This window comes from Moschus berezovskii, chromosome 9 (assembly GCF_049115385.1).
Source record: "Moschus berezovskii isolate FMDL1 chromosome 9, NW_MosBer_1.0, whole genome shotgun sequence".
Lineage (NCBI taxonomy): Eukaryota > Metazoa > Chordata > Mammalia > Artiodactyla > Moschidae > Moschus > Moschus berezovskii.
In genome coordinates, this window is record NC_142468.1 from 97371217 (window position 1) to 97397913 (window position 26697).

At 45.8% G+C, this 26697-nt stretch overlaps 2 protein-coding genes across 8 annotated transcripts in view; one reads left to right on the top strand and one right to left on the bottom strand.

The window, feature by feature from the left end:
• SLC7A7 (solute carrier family 7 member 7) overlaps positions 1–9619 on the top strand; it is a 34935-nt gene extending 25316 nt beyond the window's left edge. For all 7 annotated transcript variants that reach the window (XM_055435736.2, XM_055435737.2, XM_088840015.1 and 4 more), the window contains 8 exons: positions 3825–3950; positions 4995–5139; positions 6777–6900; positions 7150–7253; positions 7524–7620; positions 8353–8502; positions 8700–8883; positions 9098–9619. In XM_055435736.2, coding sequence (XP_055291711.1) covers positions 3825–3950; positions 4995–5139; positions 6777–6900; positions 7150–7253; positions 7524–7620; positions 8353–8502; positions 8700–8883; positions 9098–9204 — 1037 coding nt within the window. In that variant the 3' untranslated portion in view covers positions 9205–9619. The remainder of the gene's footprint in view (positions 1–3824; positions 3951–4994; positions 5140–6776; positions 6901–7149; positions 7254–7523; positions 7621–8352; positions 8503–8699; positions 8884–9097) is intronic.
• A 444-nt stretch (positions 9620–10063) lies between these two features.
• On the bottom strand, positions 10064–23278 carry OXA1L (OXA1L mitochondrial inner membrane insertase). Its single transcript, XM_055435741.2, has 10 exons — positions 23140–23278; positions 22536–22697; positions 13796–14009; positions 12004–12147; positions 11658–11743; positions 11274–11438; positions 10974–11078; positions 10725–10887; positions 10557–10637; positions 10064–10472 (listed from the first exon to the last, which is right to left on the bottom strand). The coding sequence occupies exons 1-10, from the start codon at positions 23200–23202 to the stop codon at positions 10342–10344; spliced, it is 1314 nt and encodes a 437-aa protein (XP_055291716.1). The 5' UTR covers positions 23203–23278; the 3' UTR covers positions 10064–10341.
• Between the last annotated feature and the right edge of the window lie 3419 nt (positions 23279–26697).

Consider the following 26697-nt stretch of genomic DNA (forward strand, 5'->3'; position numbering starts at 1 on the left):
ACCACAAGTGATAACCTGGCTTTCCAAAAAAGAGAAAGCGGTGGATTCTGAGCATTCTGTGCTGGTAATCTGAGGTTGATGCCTGCCCAAATTCTAGGCTTATCTGTTAAAACTGGTTAGCAAAATATGAAGGGAGGAAAGGAGGATCTTTAATAACCTGGATGGATTTGCTAAAAGCAAGCTAACCTCAACTTTAATTTTTTATTCAAGTGTATATATATAGAAGCAGTGCACATTTTATAAGTGTACAGCTTGATGTGTGCTCAGATTGTAGAAAGCAGCCCCCTGAACCTTTCTTGTGTTCAACTCACTCCCCGCATGCCCACCATGCACACTTTAAGGGAAATCTCTCTTCTGATTTCTAGTAGCATAGGTTAATTTAGCCTGTTTTTACGTAAATGGACACAAAGGGTATGTCCTCTCCTATCTGGCTTGTTCACTTAATGTTCATAAAGTGTATTCCTGATTTTCTCTGTGGTTGTCGATGATTCATTTTTATTGCTGTGCAGTATTCCATTGTATTCATTTAGCTATTCTACTCTTGATTGGCATTTGAGCTGTTCTGTTCTGGATTAGCCCATGCAGGTACTCTCCTTGCTTTTAGTTCTAGAGTTGACGCTGGGCCTTATTGCTGGAAATGGCCTCCTTCTCTAGTTGTCCATGGAGACTCAGTTTCATGACCATTGAGGAGCATCTCTTTATTAATTATGGGAGTGACTTCTTCGCAGTTGCTTCTTCCTCCAAAGCAGGGGTCAAACAGGAATGGAGATGCACCTGAGTCAAGGGTCCGAGGTGATTTTCAAGCCATCTTCCTGTGGACTTGGCCCAGCACTGGGTGGAGACTAAATTGTACCTAGAGGTTGGAGGGTAGGGCATCCCTGATCCTTGAGGTTAAATGCCCTTGTCCTTAATATTATCCTAACCCCAGGCCCCACCCCACCCACTTCCCTGCCTCTGAAGCAGGAGGTCAGGCTCCACTTCAAGAACAGTGCACTTGGCTGGGCTCCTGGGTCACCGGTCAGCTGTATCCGCTGCGGGTGGGGACAAAGAGCTCAGTCAGCACTGCTGCCTGCGGGACCCGTTTCCTGCTCTCACGGCTAAGAAGCCCTGGAGGCAGCTGAGCGCTGGGGAAGATGAGGGCTGGCGCTCTTTCCAGAGGATTCCCTTCTTCATTCAAACGGAGCCTCCCATGCTTGATACAGAGAGCAGATCAGGGGGTGATGGTGGGTCCGTGGCTGAGAACAAAGGCTCAGGAGTCGGGGTGGAGGAAACACTGGTGGTCAAAGGAAGGCTACAAATGGATGGATATGGAAGTAGACTAGAGAAGCTGTAGGGGTTAAAATGTAAACGATCCGTGTATTTTCTTTTCAGAATTTGCTGTAGTAAAGGGTAATGGGTCGGTTTTTCCCTGTCCAGCTACCTGGACAGAGCTGAGAACAGAACCTTGTGGCACGTGGCTACAGACTGACTCAGAGCTAGAGCCAGTCCCTGAAGCCTCCAGCCCATCCCAGTTTGGTGTTGACCCCCTGGTGAGGCTGATGACTAACCATTTTTTTTTTTTTTTAATTAAAAAAATGTCTGCATTGGGTCTTTGTTGCTGTGTGTGGGCTTTCTCTAGTTGCGGTGTGTGGGGGCTTCTATCTAGTGTGTGGGTGCTCGGACTTACTGCCCTGAGGCATGTGGGATCTCAATTCCCCAACCAGGGATCAAACCCACATCCCCTGCATTGGGAGGCAGATTCTTAACCGCTGGACCGCCGGGGAAGTCCCTAACTGTGAATTTTAATTATGGGATCCTGTTCCTTTGTGAATGTGGTAGCTCCAGTTGTCCTGGGTGTTTCTAATCCAGCCTGGCTTAAGTTATATTTGTGTGTCAGCAGCAGAGCCTTGAGGGCTTCCCTGGTGGCTCAGGTGGTAAAGCGTCTGCGTGCATTGCGGGAGACCTGAGTTCAATCCCTGGGTCAGGGAGATCCCCTGGAGAAGGAAATGGCAACCCACTCCAGTACTCTTGCCTGGAAAATCCCATGGACAGAGGAGCCTGGTAGGCTACCATCCACGGGGTTGCAAAGAGTCGGATACGACTGAATGACTTTACTTACTTAGCAGAGCCTGAGGGTAAGGGGTGGAAGTTATGGGATGGAGAGAATGCTTGAAGGCTGCTGAATGGCTGGAGGCAGAAGCCAGTGGGGAGTGAAGGATGAGTGACTGGCTGAGGAGGATCAGCAGATCAGAAAGATTTGGCCATTTTGTGGGGGTGCTCGTGGCGACTACACACTCGTGTCTTTAATTATTAACTTAACACTGCATTGGCCTGGAATTATGGGTGCATTTTTGCCCAGCCCTGTGATAAGGTTTGGTTGTTCATTGTCTTATTAGGCAGAAAGGCCTAATGTTTCCAGAAAGGAAAGCCCCCTTTCTGGAAGAACAGAAAGAAAGCTTGGGCAGTGCGGGAGGCGGAGACAGTAGGTGAGATGGCTTGGTTGCTCTTTCCTGCCCCTCCAGAAGAAGTAGTCCTGGGCCAGAGTGTGTTGAGACCAGGACACAAAAAACCAGGATGGCTGGGGACCCTAAGGGCCACACCACCGCCAGGATGGAGACAGGGAGTCCCTGGGGCTGAGCTGGGGGCCAGAAGCAGGCAAGCCCAGTGCTTTCTCTCTGGGAAGACAGCCCTCCTCCTGGTGCCCCAGTTGCTGAGCTGGGAAGGAGAGAGCAGTGCCGGGATCCGCTGTACTGCAACAGGAAAGCTACGGTGTATATGTCTACCTGCTTGTTTAAGAGGTTGGTAGGGAGGGGGTTGAGGGACATTCTGCTCGATTTCAGAATTGTTTCTTCTGATTTTCTCCACCTCCCTCCACCCCCGCCACATTCCGGGTCTGTTGGTTAACCTCACAGCCTGTGTGGGCTTCCGCTCTAAGAAGTAGCGGATTATAGGTTTTTTTGTGGGAGGGGGATAGTGGATTTCTCTGATATTCTGATGGAAGTTATGGACCCTTTTTCTTAGAAAAATGCATATGCTTTGGACATATGAACACAACACTTTACAGAGAATTCCAGGTCTTGTGGAAACCCTAGGTTAAGAACCCTGGCTCTAAGGGCAATCCATGAACTTTGCTGGAGCTCTTCCAGGTAAAGAGTTTGCCTCTACCCCAGGGTGGAAGGACTTGGGGAATGTCCACAGCTCTGACTTTTGCATTGTCCAGTCAGGAAAAATGCCCCGTTCCCTTTGTATAGGAACGTTTCAAGAATCTTTCCAAGCGTGAAAACAAGCAGCTGAACGGGCCAGCAGAGGCAGGAAGTCTGGCCTCCAGCCTAATCCTGGTCACACATCCTGACCTGCTGGCCCAGACACTGGATAAGTTACAGCAGGGCTCATCAAGGTTAACAGTGATCCACAGCATCAGAGTGTTTATTCCTGGGCCCACATAAGGGGCTATGGGGCTGGAGATGGGGAGAGACTGTGACTTTCCAGAGCCAACAGCCAGAACACATCACTAATCCTGTTCCGCCACCAGTTGCCTCCTGTTGCTTTGAGCACGTTTATGTGTAAGCAGATCCAGTCACTCTGAATCTCTTATATAAGTGCTGAGTGTGTGTGTGTGTTTATTGCGGTGCACCCAGGTGCTCAGCAAGTGCCTTTGAATGATAATGGTGAGGAAATTTTGGGCAGAGGTTTCCAGTGCAGAGCAGATCAGAGCTCAGACACCTCTGTCTTTGGCCAAAGGGTCTGTTTTGGTGATGGGTACTAGAAAAATTGCTTGGGGGGGGGGTGTCTAAGGCCCTCTGGATGGTAGGATCAGTCACCAATCAGCATTATTTTTCTTTCAGGTCTCTTAACCTTCATTAACTGTGCCTATGTCAAGTGGGGAACCCTGGTACAAGATGTTTTCACCTACGCTAAAGTATTGGCACTGATCGCCATCATCATCGCAGGCACTGTTAGGCTTGGCCAGGGTAAGAAATAATATTAACAGCAACTCATGTTTGTTAAGCATTTTCCATGAGCTGTACTCTTCTAAGTAGCCTTTGTGCATGATTTCATTTAATAGGTACTATTATTATTCCCTTTTATTTAGGCCATGCCCCATAGCTTGCGGGATCTCAGTTCTTCCACCAGGGATTGAACCTGTGGAAGCTCAGAGTCCTAACAACTGGACTGCCAAGGAATTCTCTAAAGTCCCTAGCTTAAGTGCATGCATGGGTGCTCAGTCGTGTCTCACTCTTTGTGATCCTGTGGATTGTAGCCCGCCAGGTTCCTCTGTCCATGGGATTCTCCAGGCAAGAATACTGGAGTGGGTTGCCATTTCCTTCTCCAAGGGATCTTCCTGAACCAGGGATCGAACCGGGGTCTCTTGTACTGCAGGTGGATTCTTTACTATCTGAGCCACCAGAGAAGCCCCAGCTTAAATGGTGGAGCCGAAATTTGTACCAGGCAGACTGACCCCAAAGCCTGTCCTGTCGTGTCTATGCATGCTGCCTCCTAGGGGAGGTTGATCTTGAGCCGGCCTTTGCAGATGGTTGAGCCCAGTGCCGTGGCAGTGACTGTTCTCCCCCTGGGAGTGGGCATGGGCAGAAATGAACCTGTGGTACCCACTCCTATCCCAGTCTCCAGGCGTGAACACCTGTTCTATAACTGTTCTGTTAACTGGGCACACTGAACCCTGCCCTTCCTCCACTCCGTCAGTGTGTGGCGTTAGGAGGGGAGCAGACAGAACTGCATCACTCCTGTTCCCTAGCCCTTGTGCTGTTTTTCTTTATGCTAGAAATTCACCAGGGTCCTTCCTGTTAAGATCCGGGTGCGGATCCCTGCACTCTGGCCCATTTCCGTCGGTGTCTCTCTTCTGCTCCCCATTCCTTCACTGGTACCCTTACTGCTAAGGAGCTCTGAACCACAGGCACTCTACTGTTGTCATAGCCTTCCTCTCCCTGACTGAATCACCTTGTAGTTGGGGTATAGGCCACTAATCCTTCTGCCTTTCTGTGTTCTCCGGGTTCCAGGAGCCTCGACTCACTTTGAAAATTCCTTTGAGGGTTCATCATTTTCAATGGGTGACATTGCTCTGGCACTGTACTCGGCTCTGTTCTCCTACTCTGGCTGGGACACCCTCAACTATGTCACTGAAGAGATCCAGAACCCTGAGAGGTAGGTACTTCACTATCAACTTTCCATAGCGATGGCCACCGTCATTTACTGAACTCCTACTATGCACTGATGGCATACCACAACTGGTCAGTTTTGTCAGCATCATTTTGACAGGCCTGAGGCTGGACAAGTAACTGGTGCATGATCACAGTAACGGGGCTAAGAGGTGAACTTTCTTGTACTAAAAAAAAATTTTTACACGGCTTTTCACATTTGTTCATGCATTTCTGAATTAATCAAAGTAGGTTGTATCATGTGCTTGTGTGTTTTTTTTAAATTAAAAAAATAGACTTTCCTCGATAGATTTTCACTCACCGTTATTCCTATGTGTATAACTTTAGGTCACAGACTACCAGAAACCTTTTCCTTCTGATCCCATGTTTCTCAAATTCGTACGTGGCTTAGGGTATTGTTTGTTTCAGGACACCACTGAATTGTCCTGTAGTCACGGAGAGTGAAAAGAACACTGGGCAGGGAGTCAGAGGGCCTGGACCTGTCTTTCTACTGATTCATTGGGTGACCTTGAGGGAATTCACTGCCATCTCTGCCTGCTCCCTATCTATAATTGAGGGGGTTGAACCTTTCCTGGCTCTAAAATTCAATGACTCTAGGAACTAAGATTTGCCAGGAAATGAGGTTTCTGAAATTTTTAAATCAAAATAATAATAATAAACTCCTCTTGGCTTTGAGAAACAAGAGTATTCTTGATACACATCTAGTGTTGCTACTCTGGGAGCAGACAGTAACTGATGGGAGGCCTGGGTGGTGCTTCCACCTACTGGACAGAAGCTGAAAGACCGGAATACTTGCCCCACTCTACCCCTGCCCCCCTCCAAGTCTCACAGATCAGGGCTTACTTTGGGCCAGGGGGACTATGAGCTGTCTTTAAGCCTTTCTCGTGGCCAAGGGTTAGGGTAGCACTCAAGGTTCTCAAACTGACTAACGGAGTGGGTTGGACATATTTCTGATTGCTTGTTCAGGTCCACGTATTGTTCTTACTGAGGGCCTGTCTTACTCTCTACAGAGGTTCCGTTCCGTTCGGTCGCTCAGTCGTGTCCGACTCTATGCGACCCCGTGGACTGTAGCCTACCAGGCTTCTCTGTCCATGGGATTCTCCAGGCAAGAATACTGGAGTGGGTTACCATTTCCTTCTCCAGGGGATCTTCCCGACCCAGGGATCGAACCCGGGTCTCCCGCATTGGAGGCAGACGCTTTAACCTCTGAGCCACCAGGGAAGCCCAGAGGTTACATTTCACAATTTCCCTCCGTAATTTCTTTTCTATTTAACCTTAAAGACAAATTTTCCAGTGTTGATAATCTTGCAGAAGGACGCCTGATACTAAGAAACCTCGAGTGAAACAAAACGAAACCTTCCTGTTCCTGTGCTATTATCACTGTGACATGGTTATTTGTTAATCCGTCCCCCTTTGTGTGCAGGCCTTTCTCTGAATGTAGTATTTCTTCCACCTGACGCTCTTTAGTTGTTGAGGTTAAGCCATTCTCCAACTTAAAGGCAGAAGCACTGGGGGAATGCCTTGGAGGCCCCAGCCCTGGATTGGTGTGGGCAGTCTAAGAATCAAAGGACAAGGGAGATGAGACTGTAGGACTAATGGACCCACTGTTCTGTTTGGCTGCAGGAATCTGCCCCTCTCCATTGGCATTTCCATGCCCATTGTCACCATCATGTACATCTTGACCAATGTGGCCTATTACACTGTGCTTGACATGAGGGACATCCTGGCAAGCGATGCTGTTGCTGTGGTAAAGGATTTTCACTAGCAGAAGGGTGAGGGTGTTTGTGGGCTTTGGGGTATGATGTTGCTCCTCAGAGTCCCAGAAATCCGGCAGTCCTTGGAGTATGCTTAGGGCACTGGGCTTGTAAGGTCCCATTAGCCACGCTATGTAAGAAGCATACCAAGCTGCCAGCCGAGGGACCAGAGGGCATGCTTGTCCTTGCCTTCCACCTCTGTTGGGTCCTGCTAATGATTCCTCTCCATTCCTTCCCCTTAGACTTTTGCAGACCAGATTTTTGGACTATTCAATTGGACCATTCCGTTTGCGGTTGCATTATCCTGCTTTGGTGGCCTCAATGCCTCCATCGTGGCTGCGTCTAGGTGAGTGTCGTCTTTTACTGAGGGGTATTGTGAAGAGCTCTGGCAGGGCCAGACTTATAGGACCCACTTGAGTCACCATGCTCCCCAAATGACAGTCAGCCCTCTGGCCTCATTCTAATCAGCAGCCTCCAGTGCTCACACTTCTTGGTACTCAACTTCTTTCCGAATTAATCAAACCCTTTTGATGGGGGGGAAGGACTTGTGGCACATGAACCTGGCCACACCCACATCCCCCAGGTTTTTCAGTCTCTCCTATCTTACCCAAAATAGGCTTTTCTTCGTGGGCTCAAGAGAAGGCCATCTCCCCGACAGCATCTGCATGATTCATGTGAAGCGGTACACACCAGTGCCAGCTCTTCTCTTCAATGTAAGTGGTCTCAAGACTGGGCTGAAAGCCAGGTAATGGGGGAAACTTTAGTAACAGTAGATACAACTGTTCTAGCTTCCCAGAAGCTCTAAATATTCTAATAGAAAAACTATTAGTGGACTAGTCACCATGGGCAAGGCGCTGTGCTAACTGCTGTGGTGGTTCTGAAGAAAACCCATTTTTTCTAAGGAATGGTGGCCTCCCCGTCTAGGGTGAGGCATAGTGGTCATGGAATACACTGTGACAACTGCTGTGGCAGATAATGATGTAGTGTTTATGGGGAGAAATGGTCATTTCTGTAGAAGTGAAAGAAGACAGACTGGAGAATTTGAAATGGATCTTAACGTTTAGGGTTGCAAATATCGATGGGCTTTAGGTCAGAAAAATGTCATCAGCAATCTGGAGGTGTGGAGTTGGACAGCAGAAGGTAAAAGCTGGAAGTGTAGGCTGGAGCCATTCTGGAGAGGTTCTGGGGCAAAAGCCATTTGAGGAACTGTTTCGAGGTGTGCTGTATAGAGGATTAAGCGGGCCAAGGATTTGAAGAACGCGCTGAGAAAGGCTACTGACTTGATAGGAAATGAATGAAGTTAAGGTGGCAAATGGGGTGGGAACAGAAAAGGACAGTTGGAGAAACAGGACTTAACAAGCGGGTGGATCTGCGGGATAAAGGGGATTGGAAACTGCTTTCCATGTCAGAGGCTGACAGGAGCTGATGTGGGCTTGTGCCTACAGGGTCTCATGGCGTTGATCTACTTGTGTGTGGAGGACATCTTTCAGCTCATTAACTACTACAGCTTCAGCTACTGGTTCTTCGTGGGGCTCTCTATTGTGGGCCAGCTTTATCTGCGCTGGAAAGAGCCTGACAGGCCTCGTCCTCTCAAGGTAGCTCCTCTCCCTCCCACCTTTGCTGCACCTGCTCCAGGGATTCTGACACCTACTCGGAAACCTCTGCCCAGAACTGTGGGTGGCACTTATTGAAATGGGGGGGATGACAGGAAGACTCAGTACTCTGCTCTACAGGAGTGGGGGGTTTCCACCCTGACCTGTTTAACCTCCACTTGTTTCTTCTGGGCCCTTAGCTCAGCCTGTTCTTCCCCATTGTCTTCTGCCTCTGCACCGTCTTCCTGGTGGCTGTTCCGCTCTACAGTGACACCATCAATTCTCTCATCGGCATTGGCATTGCTCTCTCAGGCCTGCCCTTTTACTTCTTCATCGTCAGAGTGCCAGAACACAAACGACCTCTTTGCCTCCGCAGGATTGTGGGTAAGCCTTGGATCCTCAAGTCAGCTCAGCTATTGTACAGCTTAGGGTTTTTTTTTTCTTCTGCAACTCTTACATCTCCCAAGCCACCTTTGCCATAGCCCCTACCTGTTGCTGAGGTTTAACTGAAATTGCCCCCTTGGGCCCAGCCCCATTCAGTGCCCCTTGGACTCAGTCCAGTTGACTTCTCAGTTCTGACTCAAACCTCTCTTTGTAGCCTCTGTCACGTGGTACCTCCAGGTCCTATGTATGTCAGTTGCTGCAGAGATGGATTTGGAAGATGGAGGAGAGCAGTCCAAGCAACAGGATCCCAAGTCTAAATAACCACAAGAAATTTCAAGATGTGGAAAGCAGGGTCTTGTATCTCCTGCTGGTTGGAGGCAAGGAAGTTAAAAAGGAAAACTCACTTCTTTGGAGGCACCTGTCCAGAAGCCTCTTAGGCAGCTTCAGCAACCTCTGAACTTGCTTTCTGAGAGATGGAGAGTAATTTATTTGTTTTGCTACATATTATTCCAGGTTTCTTTTAAAGGGACATAAAGCAGACTGTGATGGGAAGCATGCCAGGTGTGAGCTTGGATGTTCCAGTGGCACATTCTCATGTGTTAAGATATCCACTCACTTCCAGTGTGTCTGCCCACTCCTCTTCCACTGGAAAATACAACAATGCTTTAACTTCCTGTCTCCTTTAGAGACATGTAATTGTCACAGGTGCTAGACAATAAAAAGGTATGCTTCTAAACTCTTGAGTGGCTTCATCATTTTTATATAGTGTCTTAGGGATAGTTTCCATGAGCCAGGCAGTAAGACTAAAAACAATCCTTTGTTAGAAAGAGTCTTTCTTCCCTCTTAAGCCAGTTGTTGTAGGCTGATGCAACCAGCCTCTAAACAAAAGAACACCTATGCTGCTGTAGCAAAATGCTAGGTTATTTGATAAAAGCTCTATCAACTTCTCTTCCTCTTGTCACTAAGAACTTGAGCACATCTACTTCTTGAAGGATATTGTATAGATAATCTTGGAATAAGTGAATGTGTTTCCTCCATATACATTCTCCACTTATCAGGCATACACCTCTGACTACAAGGCAAATATGGGCATGACAACACATCGAGCCCTTAATGCCAGGTTACAACACTGAGATGCCTCCTAAGATCGTGGGCCAGCAAGAGCAATCATCACCCAAACTATTCTTTCTGAAGCATGTGATCGATTTCCCTGTTTAATAAGTGTTAGGAAGCAGTGTATAGCACAGAGGTTTACTAACTCTGCGAACGGGACGATCACTTGGCTTCCAGGGTTCTTTCACACTTAGGTGGAAGAGTCTGTAGTGGAATCCAATTTTAAAATGAACACCAACATGTCCCACAGTTTCTAGGTCTGGCGCAAAGACCCAGCATGAAATCGTGTTCGAAGGCTGAGCCTCTGAAAAGACAGTTTCTGCCAGTGTGAGCAGGCAGCAGAGGTCAGCCAAGTGTGTCACGCCAGGGCTGCTTTGACTTTGCTTTGTTGCTGCTGCTGCTGTTGGGGGTGTTGGGAGGGTCATTCTTTCCATGCTGCAGCAGAGGGTTGTGGGCAAACGTCTGTCGTAACGGACCTGGGGAAGAAGAGAAAACAAATCCCGATGAACGAAGAAAAGGAAGAAACAAACGACAGAATTCAGCCCGCGAGGGTTATTTACCCCTGGCAGCGAGCTCCAAGTGGTTCTGCATGCGTCGTTCCCGCTCCTGTAGCTGATGGGCCATTTCAGCATTCTTCCAGCCTGTGTAAAGGGGAGGAAGGCCATTGGTCCTGCACCCATTTCGAGACCACATTCCCCCTGTCCTTGTCACAGAGGACAGGCCCTTACCTTGTTTGAAGCTCTTTATGAAGCCTTCCCGTGGAGGTAACTTGTCTGGGTCGTGCACAACACGTTGGGGAATTTTCAGTACAGTGCGTACAGCAGGAATACGGAGACAGGCCACCTGGCCCAGGGAAAACATGTTGGAGGAGAGCCAGTACATGAACACTGCCTGGATGAGAAGAGAAGGCACTCAGAAGCTGCGTCTCTAGGCAGCTTGCCAGGAGACTTGGAGCCAGCCCCTAAGCCATCACCTACCGTGGGGAAATGGATAGTTATAGGCAAGACTGCCAGGGGCATGAGTCTGATAAAATTTCTCATCCACTGAAGGTCAGAACTTTGCATGCCAGTTTCAGCACCTAACTGGGAAAAAAAAGAAAAAGCAAGGGAAGAACATGTGTTTGACAAGCAAATGCATGTCAATTTTAGTTGATCCTGGCTCAGATCTCTTACGCATCAGTTCTGTTTCTCCAAGGAGTGAAGAATGACCATTCTATACAACTGCTTTCTTTTCACTCCCCACTCTGTAGGACAGGCACCTGGCAAACCCGGGCTTACCTCAAGGACACCCCACATTGTAGCTGTGACCACCAGAGGTAATACATAGATGGGGTCAGATAGTGTGAGATCCTGGAACCACCAGAGACCACCTGTCTGCAGGCTGGGCACGGGAAGGTTGGCCATTTCTCTCAAGGCAATGAAGAAGGAGATGAAGATTGGGGCCTGTGACACAGGATAAACAGTGTCAGGACCCTTTAACAGAGGGACCATTTTAATTACTCCATTATTGAAACCCATAATGGGCTTATGTAGCATAATATCACCACCAACCTGCTTTTAGGGTCTAGGGCATGGGAAACACGGAGATAGTTTTTTATTTTTGTCGTTGTTTCTCTTAATCTGATTGTTTCTGAAGTGAGAGGGGAAACATTTTTTGCTCACCTGAGTCAGGGGTAGAATGAGAGGTCTAAAGAGTTTAATATCATGCTTTTTCTGGTAGAATGTCATCTCCGAGGAGGCCCTGTAAACTGGGAAGGGAGTAGAAGTTAATGGTTGGGCTAACAGGTTGGTGGAGGTGACCATCCTCATAACCTGGCCCACGAGTCAAATCTAACTGACCCTGGCCAGGCGCTGTAAGCATTAGGCCCAAGCAGGCGTATCTTAGAACTCGCCCAACTGCAGTGACTCCCACTTTGAGTTGTTTCCCTCCTACCACTGCCCCCTCCCCGCCCCAGCTGTATGCAGGGAAAGCAGGTCCTCTCCCATGCTCGCTCTGCAACTGACTCACATTCTGTGTGGTTTCCTGTCAACTTGGCCTCTCTGATGCGAGCGGAAAACTTCTGAATCTCTGGCAAGTGATTGTGAATCTTGGCTGCCTCTCGCTGGCCCTTCACGATGAGAGGAAACACCAGGCAGCGGGCAAGGACTGTGCCTGGAAACACAAACTAGGAGTGGAGTGACGTTCTGCATTCTCCATCAAGCCATTCTGTAGCTAGACCGCTAAAAGTTTCTAGGTCCTCCCTGAGAGGGTCTCTTACCCAGACTTTCCCACCCTGTGACTCAGGCCCACAGGGCCCCAAAACAAAGGGCATGGTGTGACTCAGTTCCTTCGAGGCTCAGTCCTCTGCTTTGACATCAAAAGTCTGGCATTAACTTCTCCAGACAAATGACCAGGAATCTTATTTCCTCAAAAAGGTGACAGAAGCTACTTTAATAGATCAATGGTTTCCAAACTTTTCTATGATTAATGGACTCCTTTTTTCCTCAATTCTAAGTGTAACCACAATATATGTAACAAATAAAATCAAGCTGCCCTGGGTGAGGAGGCTGTCTGATTGTTAAGATTGTTCAATCTCTGGAATTTGCTTTGCTCAGAAGCACTTTCACAGAACTCTGGGGCTCCCAGGAATGAAGTCTGAAAAACGCTGTCCTAGAAATGTCTGGAATAGGAGGTAACTTTAACTCCTTCCTATTTCTTTTCTTACATTTCACATTTCTCGACCATTTCAACAAATATTTATTTAGTTGATGGTATGTGTGATAAGCAAGTGGGCCCGGGCTGAGAAGAGACGGGGAGATACACACTTAGGCTTTATCACCATAATGATAAATGGTGAAGTGAACGGAAAGGAGGGAGCTAAGGATGGAACCGGGAACACCAGCACTGCAGGGGCGGCAGAGTACTGAGTGTGGAGATGGGGGACATGGACAGAAAGCGGCAAAAGCCGAGGGGCAGACTCCTCCCTCTACCGCGTCTGATGCAGAAAGGGCAAGTATGACAAGTGGACTAAGAAATGAAATCACTGGCAGTTAGAACGAGATGGTGTAAGTCAGACTGCTGAGGGTCACAGAACAGAAAGAGAGGAAAGCCTACTGGGTGCAGAATACCCTTTTAAATGATAGCTATGAAGAGAAGGAGAAAGAGTAGTAGTTAAAATTGAATAACGATGAGCGGAAGGAATTTATCAAGAAACACATGGTATGCTTGCACACGCCTATATGTTCAGAGTAAGCAATAAAGACGGAGAAGCTGAAGACACGGGGGAGAGGAGGAGGATCACTGGAGCAATGCATGGGGAGAGAGAGAATTTAAAGCAGTTTTAACCTAAGAAGAGGAGCGATGTGTCTTCCCATCTGACCTGAACTTCTGCTCTCTTGAATCAGGCTTCATCTCTGTTATGGAGGTACCCATACTTACACCCCACCCTCACATTCAAAAATTTACACTTCTTAAATCCTAGATGACCCAGTGGTTTTAAAATGCCCCTCAAGGGGAACACATGTACACCCGGGGCAGATTCATGTCAATGTATGGCAAAACCAACCAATATATTAATGTAATTTGCCTCCAATAAAACAAAAATAAATAAAATGAAAAAAAAAAAAAAATAAAATGCCCCTCAAGAAATACAGTGCAGTGCATCTAAGTGTTCTGAATCTCTATCACTCATTTGCATCATCGGCTTTTCTCAGCTATAAACTCCTGCAACTATTTCCTCTATCCCGCACAGAGCTGCTATCTTTAGAGTTCTACCCCAAACCCCATTTCCTCTACGCTCGTACAGATATGTTCCCCTTACATGCAGCAATGGCTCCCCACCATGGCAGGCCTAGGTTAACATGCATAAATTCAAGCAAGTTCTGGATCAGTCCCACTGGGGTGTAGGACCCCAGCCCAAGTTCAGCAAAGCTCTGCTCTGCGGCAGCTTGGATGATATCTGCGGCCTCTCCAGAAGCCACTTCAGGTACTGCTGTTGGTGGGGGAGTTGCAGGAATGACTGGAGGGGCCGGAACCTGTGGGGGGAAAAAGTCATGTATTATATTTGGTCCCTAGAGGAAGAAATGGCAAACCACACTAGTATTCTTGTCTGAAAAATGCCATGGACAGAGAAGCCTGGTCGGCTACCGTCCAAAGGGTCACACAGAGTCGGATATGGTTGAGCGACTAAGCACCTTATATTCAGCAGGGGGCAGACACATAGAAAACGAGGTCCCTCTTACAATAATCAACACTGGGGTACTCTCTGGACTTCCTATTTCTTGTTCTCCCATGGTAGCCTATACTGTCCAAAGAATTCAAAGCTTAAAAAGGACATTTAATGTCAGGAAGTCAATTAAAATTTTATTATTTTTCTGGGTTTTATGATGCTTATGGTATTTGTGTCAGTTTTTCAAAAAACATTACTTTGTAAAGGTTACTTATTTTAAATACATATTCCTGTTCACAATTTTAAAAAAAGGATATTTTATTTTTCCCTCTAAGCAGGAAGATAAGACTCAGAATAAGACTTAATCACTCTCCTTCATGTTAGGAATTTATTTCTTATATTAGCATTTTCCAAACTTCAGTTGCATCAGTATCACTGGCACGATTTTGCGTACACTGAAACTATTATAATTTTTCTTTAAACAACTCAGTTTTTAAGATGGTATCTACTTGGTGCTGAGAAATATTAATGTTCATGAAATCAGGGACATGCAAGTTGTAATTGTGTCAACTGAAAAAATGCACAATCTTAAAGTTGAGAATTGTGTTTTACTTGGGACAATACTGAGGACTTAAGCCCAGGACACAGCCTCTCAGCTCTGAGGAAGGAGCCAGGATATGCAAGAGTTTCTGCAAAACAAACAAACAACCCCCAAAAACCAGGTAGTCAAACACCAAAAGATTACTGCTAATTAAAGAAAAACCAGGTGTCTCAAGATAATGAATTTTAGTGCTTTTCTATGTATGGAAAGCTACAAGAGTCTGGGCTTATTGAAATCATTCCTTTGATATATACCTTAACTTTCTAGGGCCAGTATTCTGCTTCTCCATCCTGAATCCCCTCAGGATGCCCTGTAGGGGTGGCTGCACTGGCTGATGGCCTCAATATACTTTGTTTGCTGACATGGCAGGTGACATTCTTTGTCAGGTCATATGTTTTTTCTTTTTTTTCTTTTCAGGTCAGAAATTTGACCAAAAGTTGGGAGGCATTATGACTAGCTTTGTCCCATGGCACTAGGAAGGCTGATTTGTAGATCTGGCAAAGATTCTGCTGATAGGCCACTCAAAGTGCTAGTTTTGGATCAGGCCCTGTTGATAATCTAAAATTCTCTAGATAGCCTGTGAAGACCGCTATGTGGAAGAAAAATGTTGCCTGCCATATCAGTAACCAAAGGATGCAGCAGCCATCAGCCACCCTCAACTGTATACCCCGAGGGGATTCAGGATGGAGAAAAACAGAATACTGGCGCTATATACTTAAGGTGCTTATCAAAAGAATGATCTCAGCAAGCCCAGACTCTTACATCAGTCTATACATAGAAGAGTGCTAAACTCACCAACTTGAGGTATCTAGTTTTTAATAATAATCTTTTAAAAAAAATCTTTTGATATTCTGACTACCTGTTCGCCTCCACCTCCCCAAACTTCCATATATCCGGGCTCCTCCCTTACCTCTTTGGAACAGTCCCGCAGAGTTTATCTGAGAGGCAGTCTTCCAGGCTTAAGTCCTTAGCAAGTTCACTGAATAAAACATAACCTTCACCTTTTAGGTTGTACACTTTTTACAGTTAACAATTTTGGTGACTGCTACCTCTCTCCTTCACCTGAACTCTACGAGGACCTAGGGCCTCATATTAGCAGAAGCCTCTTGGGACTGTCTGCATCCTTGGAAAGTCCAGATAATCAGGGGGATTCTTGGATCTCCTGACTAATGGCTGATGATTCCGAGTTTTATTTGGCAGTGTCTAACTGGTACCTGGCTCCCCAGCTGAAAGACACTAGGGGAGCCCAGATGAAAGATGGGGAGTTGCTCAGTAGAGACACTGAGCAGTCTAAACTGGGTGATTAGATGAGAGGTTGGCCCAACATCTTTGCCTTCAACTAACACTCTAGCCAAGTCTATGTATGTACAAAACTTATACAGTACTCACTTAATTGGAAATTAAAGGAAATCTTGCCCTGTAAATGGCCAATATGGGGCTCTTTTATTGCAACTGCAGTTAAGTTTGACCAACATGGATAACCACGATGGTGTGATCACTCATCTAGAGCCAGACATCCTGAAGTGTGAAGTCAAGTGGGCCTTAGGAAGCGTTACTACAAACAAAGCTAGTGGAAGTGATGGAATTCCATTTGAATTATTTCAAATCCTAAAAGATGATGCTATGAAAGTGCTGCAAGCAACATGCCAGCAAATTTAGGAAAACTCAGCAGTGGCCACAGGACTGGAAGAAGTCAGTTTTACTCCAACCCCAAAGAAGGGCAACGCCAAAGAGTGCTCAAACCGCTCAGTGCACGTATCTCACATGCCAGCAAAGCAACGCTCAACAACCTCCAAGCGAGGCTTCAACAGCGCATGAACTGAGAACTTTAGTTGCACAAACTGGATTTAGAAAAGGCATAGCAACCAGATGTGAAACTGCCAACATACACTGAATCACAGAAAAAGCAAGGGAATTCCAGAGAAACAGCTACTTCTGCTTCATTGACTATGTTAAAGCCTTTGACTATGTGGGTCACAACAAACTGCAGAAAATTCTTAGAGGTAAGAATACCAGAACATCTTACGTGCCTCCTGAGAAACCTGTATGCAAGTCAAGAAGCAATAGGTAGAATAAGACATGAACAACAGACTGGTTCGAAACTGGTAAAGGAGTACGTCAGGCTGCATATTGTCACCCTGCCTATTTAACTTCTATGCAGAGTACATCAAGTGAAATGCAGAACTGGATGAAGCTCAAGCGGGAATCAAGACTGCAGGGAGAAATATCAATAACCTCAGATATGCAGATGACTCCACCCTAAAGGCAGAAAGTGAAGCGGAACTAAAGAGCCTCTTGATACAGGTCAAAGAGGAGAGTGAAAAAGCTGGCTCAAAACTCAACATCAAAAAAACTAAGATCATGGCATCTGGTTCCACTACTTCATAGCAAATAGATGGGGAAACAATGGAAACAGTGACAGACTTTATTTTCTTGGGCTCCAAAATCACCATGGACAGTGGCGGCAGCCACTAAATTAAAAGACGCTTGCTCCTTGGAAGAAAAACTATGACAAATCTAGACAACATATTAAAAAGCAGAGACATCACTTTGCCCACAAAGTCCATACAGTCAAAGCTATGGTTTTTGCAGTAGTCATGTACAGATGTGAGAGTTGGATCATAAAGAAGGCTGAGTGCCGAAGAATTGATGCTTTTGAACTGTGGTGCTGGAGAAGACACTGAGAGTCCCTTGGACTGCAAGAAGATCAATGTAGTCAATCCTAAAGGCCATCAACACTGAATATTCATTGGAAGCACTGATGCTGAAGTTCTGATTCTTTGGCCACCTGATGTGAAGAGTCAACTCACTGGAAAAGACCCCGATGCTGGGAAAGACTGAGGGCAAGAGGAAAAGGGGGTGACAAACGATGAGATGGTTGGATGGCATCATTGACTCAATGGATATGAATCTGAGCAAACTCCAGGAGATGGTGAAGGACAGGGAAGCCTGGCATGGTGCAGTTCATGGGGTCACAAAGAGGTGGACACCACTGAGCAACTGAACAAAAGACTCCTGTATCTTTCCTTACACAGAAAAGTGCTAAACTCATTAACTTGAGACACTTGGTTTTTCTTTAACAGTAATCCTTTGATGTTTCAACTACTTTTTTGTTTGTTTTGCAAAACTCCTATATACCCTGGCTCCTCCCTCACATCTTTGGAAAAATCCCTCAGAGCTGAGAGCCTGCATCCTAGTTAAGTCCTCAGTGATGCCCCACATTCTCCAAGCCAGGCTTCAACAATGCGTGAACTGTGAACTTCCAGATGTTCAAGCTAGATTTAGAAAAAGGAAGAGGAACCAGAGATCAAATTGCCAATTTCCGTTGGGTCATCAAAAAAGCAAGAGAGTTCCAGAAAAATATCTGCTTTACTGACTACACCGAAGTCTTTGATTGTGTGGATCACAATAAACTGTGGAAAATTCTGAAAGAGATGGGAATATCAGACAACCTTATCTGCGTAATGAGAAATCTGTATGCAGGTCAAGAAACAAGTTAGAACTGGACATGGAACAACCGACTGATTCCAAATTGGGAAAGGAGTACATCAAGGCTGTATATTGTCATCCTGCTTATTTAACTTATATGCAGAGTACCTCATGCAAAATGCTGCACTGGATGAACCCCAAGCTGGAATCAAGACTGCTGGAAGAAATATCAATAACCTCAGATACGCAGATGACACCACCCTGATGGCAGAAAGTGAAGAACTAAAGAGCCTCTTGATGAAAGTGAAAGAGGTGAGTGAAAAAGTTGGCTTAAAGCTCAACATTCAGAAAACTAAGATCATGGCATCCGGTCCCATCACTTCAGGCAAAAAGATGGGGAAACAATGGAAACAGTGAGCCAGCATCCTTTATTTTGGGGGGCTCCAAAATCACTGCAGATGGTGACTGCAGCCATGAAATTAAAAAGACGCTTGCTCCTTGGAAGAAAAGCTCCAACCTAGACAGCATATTAAGAAGCAGAGACATTACTTTGCCAACGAAGGTCTGTCTAGTCAAAGCTATGGTTTTTCCAGTAGTCATGTATGGATGTGAGAGTTGGACTATAAAGAAAGCTGAGCACAGAAGAATTGATGCTTTTGAACTGTGGTGTTGGAGAAGACTCTTGAGAGTCCCTTGGACTGCAAGGAGATCCAACCAGTCCATCCTAAAGGAAATCAGTCCTGAATATTCATTGGAAGGACTGATGCTGAAGCTGAAACTCCAATACTTTGGCCACCTGATGCAAAGAACTGACTTATTTGAAAAGACCCTGATTCTGGGAAAGATCGAAGGCAGGAGGAGAAGGGGCCGACAGTGGATGAGATGGTTGGATAGCATCACCGACTTGATGGACATGAGTTTGAGTAAGCTCCAGAGTTGGTGATGGACAGGGAAGCCTGGTGTGCTGCAGTCCATTGGGGTGCAAAGAGTCAGACACAACTGAGCAACTGAACTAAATGCCCCAAATAAGACACAACTCTCAACCTTTATGTTGTGCTTTCCGCCCCCCCCCGCCAGTTGACAACTCATTTCATTTACCTTTATTTTTTTGCGCCGCACCATGTGGCTTGTGGATTTCATAACTTAGGAAAATATCACCAAGTTATTATTTTTTCTTACTGAAAGCTCTGCCAAAGAATATGAACTTACTGACTTTTACTAAACCTAGGTAGAATAAAGGATATGTCTAATTGATTAAGCCAGCATGCTTCAGCTAGCTTTAACACCAGATATTAATTTACTATTTCTAGATCACATGAACCTGAAATTAATTCTGGCCAGTTTCCTTTAAATTTAGAAATAGGTAATTCGTAAGCACTTAAAGTCAATTAAATAGAAGGCTTTTATAAATTTAATTTAGAAAGTATACCCAGAGGTAGTGACATTTTATATGTATAATGTATATACAGACATACAAACAGACAAAACTAGAGATCTCATAGTTTCATTAAAATACTCAGTTATGTGGAGAAGGAAATGGCAACCCACTCCAATATTCTTGCCTGAGAAATCCAATGGACAGAGAAGCGTGGGGGGACTATAGCCCATGGGGTCACAGAGAGTCGGACACAACTTAGCAACCAACAACAACAAAAAACTTAAGTTATAATCAAGTATTAATAAATTTACTTGTTTAGGGGCTATATTTACATTTCTGACTTGTAGAAATTTTCAAGAAAAAAATAGTTGCTTTTAATTTCCCAAAGAACTGGTCAATTGCCTAAGTGATACTAAATGACTGATCTGCCAAACTAAATTTTCTTTGTTTTTTTTTAATCACTGACTTCCAACTAAACTGAAAATTAAGAGTTCTACATTATAGAACTTTAGGGTTCAATTTACTATGTCTTCAAAAGTTTTTATAAGGTATTCAACAAAGGCCCTCTTTCTGAGTGCACCAGTTAGACCAGAACATTGTTAGCTCTGGAACATCAGCTCCCGGTTTTTACTTTATGTTGTGTGTGCTCTGGTAACCGTACTGGTTTCCTTTAGTATGCTTAATTAATACAGTCTGAGGGGCAGATTTATATGCCCTGTCTAATAACAGGCAGGGGAGTGAGACATGATGTCTATCCCACAATAAGGCAAAAGAGATATAATCATCTTACATAAAGCCCATTTAAATAGACCAGTTTTGATAAATTTTTATCTCATTTTTATCAACTTCTATAACTTTAATTTTAGTCTCCATCAGGATCACATCAAGTCTTGGTCTCAGAAGGAGTCCAGAAACTTCCTTTTAATTGAATCATCTGATCTATTTTTGTATAAAAGGCTCTGGGTTCCCAGTGAGAGGTTGAGCCAAGGTCCGTCCGTCCGTTCCGTCGCTCAGTCGTGTCCTACTCTTTGCGACCCCGTGGACTGTAGCCTACCAGGCTTCTCCGTCCATGGGATTCTCCAGGCAAGAATACTGGAGTGGGTTACTGTTTCCTTCTCCAGGGGATCTTCCCGACCCAGGGATCGAACCCGGGTCTCCCTCATTGGAGGCAGATGCTTTAATCTCTGAGCCATCAGGGAAGCCCAAGGTACTCAGGCTCTTTTGTCAATTTTCTAACTTAATCAATTGGCCTAACTGTTGTCCCAAGCAATTGTTAGTCAGATAGCTCTGTAAGTTTCTGCTAGCCTTTAGGGGGCAGAAAATCTAATACTGGGGACCAATAATGTTGGTCCATCCAACCTAAGGTAATGTGTTGAAACCTTTTGTTTTAATCCTATTAGCATCTGTTTTATATATCTTATTTCTTAATATAACTACTTAAAGATTTCTTTATCCATCTGGGACACAAGTTCCTTTAACATTTCCACTTTAGTGGGAAGAAGTTTCTAGACTTTCTCTTCCTTTTTTAAATCTCCGTTAATCAGCCCTATCAGCATTAATTATCTTCATGTTTTTATTAGCATCTGTAAGACCCACTCACTGAAGGGGAACAGAAACCACAAATAAGGTTTCCCAAACCTTAAAAAAAAACAACTAAAAAAACTAACAGAATTCTTAGGTTAACCACTGTGTGTGTAGTTAACCTTCTGTTTTTTTTTCCCCATAGGTACCAATAAAACAGCTGTATATAATGAGAGCTCTGTAAAAATATATCTATTAAGACATTTTCCCAATTTAAAAGATCAATGGTTACTGACAGGAGGTATTTTAATTTTAATTATTACTGACAGGCAGTATTAACTCAAATCAGTAAGACAAAAGAGGTACCCCTACAAGAAAGTACAAAGGATGTAGCCTTCAGAAGATCTATAAAGTTTACTCCTCGAAACATATAAGAAAGTAAAGGTCATTGTTGTATAGGCTGATGCAACCAAGATTAAGATGACTGAAGTCCCTGAGAATTGGCATGGTCAGACAAAAGACTGCCCAGAATCTCAGTCTATTTGGGAGCATTGCTGAGGGGCTTCCCTGGTGGCTCAGATGGTAAAGAATCACCCTGCAATGCAGGAGACCAGGGTTTGATTCTTGGGTGGGGAAGATCCCCTGGAGAAGAGAATGGCTACCCACTCCAGTATTCTTGCCTGGAGAATTCCATGCACAGAGGAGCCTGAGGGGCTACAGTCCACGGAGTTGCAAAGAGCTGGACATAACTGAGCAACTAACACTTATTATTATTCAGGTCTTAAGCCTAGGACACAGCCTCTCAGCTCTGAGAGACTGTTCAGAAGAGGTAAGGGAGGAGCTAGGATATACAGGAGTTTTTCCAAACAATGCTCCCCAACCCCAGCCCAACCAGGTAATTACAACACCAAAAAATTACTGCTAATAAAAACCAGAAGTCTCAAGTTAATGAATTTAGTGTTTTTCTATGTATGGAAAGATGCCAGTTTGGGTTTATTGAAATCATTCCTTTGATATGTACCCTAACTAGCTACAGTGAGTATTCTGTTTCTCCATCCTCAATTCCCTCAGGGTGCACCTGTTGGGGGTGGCCACTGGGACTGCTGGCCTCAACATACTTTGTTTCCTGATATGGCAAGTGACATTCTTTATCCACATTTGACATGCAAATTATAATTTTTCCAATATACAAACAGAATTGCATCTTATTTCACCATCAGTGGCTTGCCACCATTCTGGCAAACAACGCCTTGTTTACAACATAAATTTTTCCTCCTGTGCTCTCAATAATTTTACCACTGATGTGAAAATCTATCCCAAGCAGAGAAGCTATCATTTGGGGAGTTGGGTGGTGTGTGGACAAGAACACAGCTCCATGTCCCCGCCTCCCAGTCAAAGCAAAATAAAAATAAAATCTGCAAGAAGCATCATTCCTAACATTTCAGGGACGAAACGTCTCTTACCTGGGCTTCTGCAAAAGAGACGGCAGAGGTACTGAGGCCGCGGGGGCCTGGGGCCATGAGCAGGACATAGCGCGGGTGCCCGCGGCACCGGTCGGCTGGGAACCCGAGCCCAGCTGTCGGCGGTTTCCGAGGCCACTGGCAGGGCCCTGCGACGCTGTGGAACTGAGTGGGTAAAAGGGAGACGGAGTCCTTTGATCAGGTAAAATCGCTTATTATGCTCACCCCTCCCCCTCAAGAGACAGGCAGACAATTTCCACAGGTGAGGACTTTTCTACTCCCCGCGCTCAGATTGCGAGCCTGAAAGCATGCAAGCTGTGAGTCCTGCATCTCAGCTACCGCAGACCCACCCCGGGGCCCAGAAGCTGAGGCTGGGGTTGCTCTAGAAGAGGTGACGCTTGTCCCAGGCACAGACTAAAATACGCGGCTGCTGACCCCGCGGGGTCTGGGACGTAACCCTCCCGCGTCCTCACATGACCCGAGGCCGCGAGAGGGAGGGCCGGGTGAGCAGGTCAGCGTCTGCTCACGCCCGTCTGCACAAGCCACTCCTGGCTCGGCTCACAGGGACAGCGCGGCATCCTGGCGCTCGGCACCGGGGTATCCTTACCTGACGCTGCGGCCGTAGTAAGCGCAGAAGCTCCCGGCGTCCGCACATCAACGCCAGCGCCATCTTGCCGGGAAGAGGACGTACCTTCGCGTCTGCGCACTGAGAACCGCAGCCTCGCGGGAGGACGCCCTTTTGGAAATGGGCGTGAAGTCAGAGCTTTATACCACGCTCAGGAGGTAAAGGAGACTGGCCCTTGGCGGCCATATTTGAAGTGGGTAAGAAGCCGCAAGGGAAAATTAACGCGATCGCGCTGATACTGTTTTCAGGAGACTGAAGTTCTTTTGTTAGTGGAGAAGCCTGGTGCACTGCGGTCGATAGGGTCGCTAAGAGTCGGACACGACTGAGCGACTTCACTTTCACGCATTGGAGAAGAAACTGGCAACCCACTCCAGTGTTCTTGCCTGGAGAATCGCAGGGGCGGGGGAGCCTGGTGGGCTGCCGTCTATGGGGTCGCACAGAGTCGGGCACGACTGAAGTGACTTAGCAGCAGTAAATCCTGAGCCGTTTTCCCTCTATCCTTTAAATACACTATTCTCTAAAAAATACTCTCCAGAGGGTCTTGGCTGTCCTCGGTGTGGGTTTTCTGTACCCAGTGATGTTTGATTTTTTGTACGTCAAGGCTGTATATTGTCACCTTGCTTATTTAACTTATTTGCAAGTATATCATGAGGAACGCTGGGCTGGAAGAAGCACAAGCTGGAATCAAGATTGCCGGGAGAAATATCAATAACCTCAGATATGCAGATGACACTACCCTTATGGCAGAAAGTGAAGAGGAACTAAAAAGCCTCTTGATGAAAGTGAAAGAGGAGAGTGAAAAGGTTGGCTTGAAGCTCAACATTCAGAAAACAAAGATCATGGCATCTGATCCCATCACTTCATGGGAAATAGATGGAAAAACAGTGGAAACAGTGTCTGACTTTATTTTTTTGGGCTCCAAAATCACTGCAGATGGTGATTGCAGCCATGAAATTAAAAGACGCTTGCCCCTTGGAAGGAAAGTTATGACCAACCTTGATAGTATATTAAAAAGCAGAGACATTACTTTGCCAACAAAGGTCCATCTAGTCAAGGCTATGGTGTTTTTTTTTTTTTTTTAAGGCTATGGTTTTTCCCGTGGTCATGTATGGATGTGAGAGTTGGACTGTGAAGAAAGCTGAGCGCCGAAGAATTGATGCTTTTGAACTGTGGTGTTGGAGAAGACTCTTGAGAGTCCCTTGGACTGCAAGGAGATCCAACCAGTCCATTCTAAGGGAGATCAATCCTGGGTGTTCATTGGAAGGACTGATGCTAAAGCTGAAACTGCAATACTTTGGCCAACTCATGCGATTAGTTGACTCACTGGAAAAGACTCTGATGCTAGGAAAGGTTGGGGGCTGGAGGAGACGGGGACGACAGAGAATGAGATGGCTGGATGGCATCACCGACTCTGTGGACATGAGTTTGTGTGAACTCCGGGAGTTGGTGATGAACAGGGAGGCCTGGCGTGCTGTGATTCATGGGGTCGCGAGAGTCGGACACAACTGAGCAACTGAACTGAGCTGAACTGAACTGAATACTGTAATATGGGCTTCCCTGGTGGCTCAGAGGTTAAAGCGTCTGCCTGCAATGCGGGAGACCTTGGTTCGATCTCTGGGTCAGGAAGATCCCCTGGAGAAGGAAATGGCAACCCACTCTAGTATTCTTGCCTGGAGAATCCCATGGAGGGAGGAGCCTGGTAGGCTACAGTCCATGGGGTCGAAAAGAGTCAGACACGACTGAGTGACTTCACTCACTGAATCACTGTAATATGTTGGGAAGCCTGGCGTGCTGTAGGCAGTCAGTGGGGTAGCAGAGTCGGACCTAACTGAGCTACAACAAATATTGTAATTACAGTGCATGCTAAGTTACTTTAACCGTGTCCGAGTCTTTGCGACCTCATGTACTGTAGCCTTCCAGGCTCCTCTTTCCATGGAATTCTCTAGGCAAGAATACTGGAGTGGGTTGCCATTTCCTTCGCCAGGGGATCTTCCCAATTCAGGGATCGAACCTGTGTCTCTTATGTCTCCTGCATTGGCAGGCAAGTTCTTTACCACGGGCGCCACCTGGGAAGCCCCTGTAATCACTGATCCAGTGAAATCTGAGAATGGTCTGGAATTAGAAATTGAAGGAAGGCAGCTTCTAGGAAATACTTTTCTTCCAGATAAAGAGAAAGCTTTAAGAGGAGGCTCTATCTTGCGCTTTCTTAAGAGATAGATTGAGGAGCCTCTTGTGACGTTGGGACAAGTCTTTTTTAAAAATATGTATTTAATTGCAGCATGTGCACTCTTAGTCAGGACATGTGGGATCTGGCTCCCTGCCTTGGGAGCAAGGAGTCTTAGCCATTGGACCACCAGTGAAGTCCCCTAGGGGACAAATCTTTAAAGATGAGACGTGAACATGCTGAAGATTGTTGTATGGAAAGATAGAAAACCCCCTGGAAAATCCCTTGAATACTTGATGATGTCATTGAGCTGTTGCTGAGCAGAGTTAGACCCACTTGTCTCTAGATTTTGTTGTGTAAGATAACTGACGGTCTTTATTGTCAAAACCTTTATGACATATTAATAACATATGTTGGATGTCATTGTAAACAAGCTTTTAAAAGTTACTTTGAAAAATTAATACAGAGGTAATGACAAATATTGGTTGATTCCCTGGTAGCTCAGATGGTAAAGCGCCTGCCTGCAATGCAGGAGACCCGGGTTCGATCCCTGGATCAGGAAGATCCCCTGGAGAAGGAAATGGCAACCCACTCCAGTACTCTTGCCTAGAAAATTCCATGGATGGAGGAGCCTGGTGGGCTACAATCCACGGTGTTGCAAAGAGTCGGACACGACTGAGTGACTTCACTTCACTTTAATGATAAATGTACAGCTATAGAACACTTGGCAAAAAGTCGAAAACCAGAAAATCAAAAACCAAACAACCTGTGGTAGACTGTTACTTTGGTCAGTCAGTTCAGTCGCTCAGTCTTGTCTGACTGTGACCCCATGGACTGCAGCACGCCAGGCCTCCCTGTCCATCGTCAACTCCAGGAGCTTACTCAAACTCATGTCCATCGAGTCAGTGATGCAGTCCAACCATCTCATCCTTTGTCGTCCCCTTCTCCTCCTGCCGCCTTCAATCTTTACCAGCATCAGGGTCTTTTCAAATGAGACAGTTCTTCACATCAGGAGGCCAAAGTATTGGAGTTTCAGCCTCAGCATCAATCCTTCCAATGAATATTCAGGACTGATTTCCTTTAGGAAGGACTGGTTGGATCTCCTTGCAGTCCAAGGGACTCTCAAGAGTCTTCTTCAACACCACAGTTCAAAAGCATCAATTCTTTGGCGCTCTGCTTTCTTTATAGTCCAACTCACATCCATACATGACCACTGGAAAAACCATAGCCTTGAAGAGCTGGACCTTTGTTGGCAAAGTAATGTCTCTTTTTTTTAATATGCTGTCTAGGTTGGTCATAACTTTCCTTCCAGGGAGCAAGCATCTTTTAATTTCATGACTGCAGTCAGTATCTGCAGTGATTTTGGAGTCCCCAAA